General features: G+C 43.0%; 1 protein-coding gene across 1 annotated transcript in view; it reads right to left on the bottom strand.

Annotated features, from left to right (window-relative positions):
* Positions 1-5,505, bottom strand: part of GGNBP2 (gametogenetin binding protein 2) — a 50,894-nt gene extending 45,389 nt beyond the window's left edge. Inside the window, exon 1 of the mRNA XM_015559056.1 lies at positions 5,356-5,505. Coding sequence (XP_015414542.1) covers positions 5,356-5,448 — 93 coding nt within the window. The 5' untranslated portion in view covers positions 5,449-5,505. The remainder of the gene's footprint in view (positions 1-5,355) is intronic.
* Positions 5,506-5,511: the final 6 nt, after the last annotated feature.

Raw genomic sequence — 5,511 nt, 5'->3', positions numbered from 1 at the left:
CAGCCCTGTGAGACTGTGCCCTCTCACAGTCTGGGACCCCTCGGGAGATAACCACCTGCTGGCTTAGGCCCGCTCCTCTGGTGGCAGAGGGCAGGCCCAATCCCGCAGTGTCTGCCCCATCTCCTCCTTAGTTCTGCACCACCCCCTAGTGGTCAGCACACGTCATAGGGAGCAACTGAACTCCAAAGGGGACACTGCATATTAGCCTTTTATATATATGTACTAGAAGCCCAGTGCACAAAAATTTGTGCACTGGGGGGGGAGGGGCGGGGGGAGTCCCTCAGCCCTGTGAGACTGTGCCCTCTCACAGTCTGGGACCCCTCGGGAGATAACCAGCACCACCCCCTAGTGGTCAGCACACGTCATAGGGAGCAACTGAACTCCAAAGGGGACACTGCATATTAGCCTTTTATATATATGTACTAGAAGCCCAGTGCACAAAAATTTGTGCACTGGGGGGGGAGGGGCGGGGGGAGTCCCTCAGCCCTGTGAGACTGTGCCCTCTCACAGTCTGGGACCCCTCGGGAGATAACCACCTGCTGGCTTAGGCCCGCTCCTCTGGTGGCAGAGGGCAGGCCCAATCCCGCAGTGTCTGCCCCATCTCCTCCGGTTGCAGATGGCAGGCCCGGATCCTGAGCTGGGTTGGGCGGCCGCTCAGATAGTGCTGCCGCCCGCCCAGCACACCCCACACATGACAGGCCCCGAACCCGGGCTGGGGATCACACTCCCACCCCACACACGGCAGGCCAGGATCTCGCGCTGGGGCAGCCAGCGGCTAGGGATCGCGCTGCCACCAGCCCCAGGTGGGGCAGTGCAGCAGGATTTGCCTGCAGTATGCAAATTAGCCGCCATCTTTGTTGGCAGTTAATTTGCATATCACGCTGATTAGCCGGTGGGAGGTGTGGTGAAGGTACGGTCAATTACCATGTTTGTCTATTTTTAGATAGGATAGAAGATCATTGTTGCCCAGCCTGAGTGGCTCAGTTGGTTGAGTGTCGTCCCATGCACTGAAAGGTTGACAATTTCATTCCTGGCACATCTGTGGGTTGTGGGTTTGATCTCCAGTTGGAAAACATACAGATGGCAACTGATCGATGTTTCTCTCACATTAATGTTTCTCTGTCTCCCCTCCCCCCCACCTTCCTCTCTCTAAGCATGTCTTCAGTGAGGTTTAAAAAAATAAAAATCATTGTCACCTCAGTTTTTTATTTCATCCTCAAAACTATTTGTAACATTACCTTTAGTAATACTTAGTAAAATTATTTAATCAGGAGTTAAAACATGAAATACGAAACTTTTTAAAAAAGCTAAGCACCTAATTTCCAAGAGGATATGCCTAACATTTATTATCTTTTTAAAGTCCTATTTAAAAACCCTTATCACCCGAAACCGGTTTGGCTCAGTGGATAGAGCGTCGGCTTGCAGACTGAAGGGTCCCAGGTTCGATTGCGGTCAAGGGCATGTACCTGGGTTGCGGGCACATCCCCAGTAGGAGATGTGCAGGAGGCGGCTGATCGATGTTTCTCTCTCATCGATGTTTCTAACTATCTCTCTCCTTTCCTCTCTGTAAAAAATCAATAAAATATATTTTTAAAAAAACCCTTATCAGAGTTTCTAATCCACTTAGATTGGTTTGAATTAGGAGGGTTAAACCTTGTTCCAGAAATGCTATAGCAATATGATAGTATGTATCAATAACTTTATAAAAGGTCCTTATCCTTTGGTCCAATAATTGTACTTTTAAAAGCCTGAGAAAAAATTTAATGCAAAGGTTTATGCATTATTTATATTCGTACAGTATTAATTACAGCAAAAACTAGAACCACCTCTATGTCCACTAAAGAATGATTAAATTATGGGACCTCACAATGAAGTATTACATGGCCATTAAAGTTGTTTAAGAATAACAAGAGAAAACATTCTCAATATTTCGTGAAAAAAGGCAAGATATAAAATGTTGAGACTACATCTCAACCTGTATCTCCGTGTGTGTCTATCTGAAGTATATATTTTCACTCTCTTGATTTTTAAAAGAACTACTCACTTAAAGTTGTAATTTTTCAAAGATTGTATAAAATAATTATCTTCTATCCATCTGCTATTTAATAATTCTAGTAACACTGAACAGCATTTTGGCCACATAGCATGCCATTTTCCCAAATATTCCAACAGCTTACTTACTTGGGATTTTCCCAAATACACCTACAGCAGCACTGTACTCGTTTTCAAACCCACTAAACTACCACAAATATTTTAATATGTGTGTGTGTGTGTGTGTTACTGATTTCAGAGAGGGAGAGAGGGATAGAAACATGCCCGAAACCCAGGTATGTGCCCCAAACCAGAATGGAACCATGATCTCCTGGTACGTGGATCAATGCTCAACCACTGGGCCACACTGGCTGGGCTTCCCCACGAGTCTTTTACATGTGGATACATCTATACTAATAAAAGGGTAATATGCTAATTAGACTGGGAGACCTTCCAGACATCCTTTCCGGACAAAACCATGAGCATAATATGCAAATCGACCGAACAGCCGAACAATGCTATGATACCCACTGGCACGAGGCCAGCCAAGGCGGGTGCAATGTGATTGGTTGGGGGCCCAGCCATCACCCCGGCCATCACCCCATGACTGCCCCACAGAGGCAGGTCCAGGCCACTGACTGGCAGGCTGCGGTGGGTGGATGGGACCTCCTTCTACAAGCGAAACTGAGTCCCAGGTGCCAGCATCCAGAGGGAAGCCCAGGTCCAGGGTGCCGGCAGCTGGAGGGAAGGAAGGCCTACTCTTGCACAAATTTCCTGTATCGGGACTCTAGTATCACAAAAGAGGAGGCTACTTCTTCACATATAAACCTAGTTTCATTTTACAAATACAATTTAAAATAGCCAGTTTAACTAAGGTTAGAGATTTCAGCATCTGTTACAATGATAAACATTTGTAACTGACTGTACCTGGATTTAATACCTAGGAGCTAACAAGATTCTGAAACTACTAGAAACAAAGATAACACAATGTTTTCTCCTGCCTTACCTATGGACCCTAGAAACAAATACCAAACCAAATGTTAACTTCAGGGATACACTGCTGTCAAACTATCAATGGACCAGTGTGCAGAGAATCAACCTATGCTCTACCTTCCCTCTTCCCAAACAGGTGTTTGCTTTAAGTAGAATTAGTAGAATAGTTCTCAAAGAAATTTGTTTCCCTAAATATAATGCATTGTTGACAAGAATTTTCACTAATCAGCATTCAATGTCTGCAGAAGTTCAAGACAAAAGCAATAAATAGTCCCACTCATTCCCTATTGACAAAAACCCTTCCAAAACAAAGAAAATTGCACCTTTTCCTAAATAAAATGCTATTTTAAGATATTTAAATTAAGTAATCCTAAATTGTATTTGCCTTGGTCAGAAGCTCACAATGCAATAAAAGCAAAATTCAAGTTCAGTAGAATACAACTTCTCTGAAGAAATAAGTACAATAATACATCACAGTGCAAGGTTTTTCTATGGGAACTAGTTTCATTGTACAGAGAGTACAAAAACACTCCCAAAGTTGTCTATTTTAATGTGCTATATATCAGATATATTAATGCTGCATTAAAGGTGGTTATGTGGTCATAAAGAGAGAAATCAGTCTCTCTCCTTTTTTTTGTAAATACTCAAATTTATGTTGATTTCCTGTATACTATATTATACACTCAATAGTAATCTCTGTCCAAATCCAAAGGGTATTTTTTAAACTTCAAAGGCATTCTGGGATAAACATAAAAGGCTGATACTAAACTATGTGCTCCAGAAAAGTGTTGGAGGGGTAGTAGAGAAGAAAATTATTGACAAATGAACTCTTATTAGGTGTTTTCAAATTCAGATATGTACCTTTTAATATAATCAGAGTGCTAATTTTTTAAACTGCTTAAAATATACAAGTCCAATATACTTTTAATGCAAAAAGTGCAAAAATCATAACCAAGGCATTCAAGTATTTCTAATGCATCAACACAAATTCTATTTAAATCATAGCAGGCCAAATCATTCTACCTTTTCCCAAGAAAACAAAAATTATCTCAGCTAATTATAGATGCTTTTCCTTAAAAACTTCTAACAACTTGAAACCTATATGACCCTATTAACCAATGTCACCCCAATAAATTTAATTTTTTTTTAAGTTCAACAAATTAAGTCATTCAATAGCTCTTCTAATCCTTTTTAAAATACTGCAGCTCATTCAAGTCTTAATTGAGACTGGCAAACAGAAGGGCATAGAGTGGCATCTCTACAATGACTTGCACTTTATATAAAATTTGAAAAAAATAGACATTTTAAAAAAAATTCAGGAACAAAACAGATCAACTGCCTTTGAAAAACAAAAAAGCCAAAGAGAAGAAAATGAAGAGACCAGTTACAACTTATAAAAATAGGCAAATAGGCTTCGGCATTATCAAAATAGATTTCAGAAGATATTGTGAATAGATTCATTTCATTTCTTAGGAAATAGTGGCAAGCAACTGCACTCATTTCCTGTTCAGGTTCAATTCAAATTTCTGCCATTTCCTTTTAGAGGAAATACTACAGCAACACAGGGCAGAAGGTCTGTAATACTGTACTACCACCAAATCTAAAAAAGAAAACTACCCAGAACTGGGTTTTGACATTCAAGATGAACAATCAGCTTTTTATTGTGCTTTTACACCTTCGATAATTTTGCTTCCTTAAAAAAAGAAGAAGAAAAGAAAACTAAAGACCAATGCCAAAAAGCCCATTTTGAAGAGTCATGGCCTAGCAGTAAAATCATTTCTAAGAGTTTTAATGTAGTAGACAAACACAATACTACTTACAAGGAAATCAGAGCACTTAACTGGAATTTTTACTGTGCAAGAGCATGTCACTGTGTCCTCAGTAATTATACTTATGCAGTGAGAGCTGCAGCATTAAGACAGACAATATATAGGTAGCAGGGTGGCTGCGACATTGCCAGATAATTAAGCCTCCCCGAGGGTAGGTGGTTTCTGGAAGGCATAGGCCCTAAGCGCCCAAGATCCTTCAACCCCTCTCCGAGGCGCGTGCTTTGGCAAAAGCACCGTCTCCGAAAGGGACAGGGTAGAGGAAAACGGTTCAAAAAGGAAGGAGAGCCTGGGGACAGGGGCTCCAAGTGGGTACGGAGCGCTAGGAGCCTGCAGAGGTTACCGAGGGACCCACTGCAAAGGCTAGTTGGTGGGGCCTGCCGGAGAAAAGGCCTCGCCCAGGAGTTGCAACCCACTCTTTCTCCAGTGCGCAGCGCTCGGCCTGGGGGAGGGGGAGGAGGGAAACAGCTGCCAGGGAGCCGAGAGCCCGACCCGGCCCGCTCACCGTGAGGGTGTCGTCTATGTAGAGGGGAATCTGCCTCCTCTCGAAGGGGAACTCCTCTTCCCCGTCCCTGCACACTGCCACCAGTCGCGCCATCGTCCCCGACGCTGCCGTTGCCACCGTCACCACCTCCTCCCAGCTGCTGCCGCCGCTGCTGCT

The sequence above is a fragment of the Myotis davidii genome, unplaced genomic scaffold (genome assembly GCF_000327345.1).
Source record: "Myotis davidii unplaced genomic scaffold, ASM32734v1 scaffold993, whole genome shotgun sequence".
Taxonomy (NCBI): Eukaryota; Metazoa; Chordata; class Mammalia; order Chiroptera; family Vespertilionidae; genus Myotis; species Myotis davidii.
This window is presented reverse-complemented; position numbering and strand designations above follow the sequence as displayed.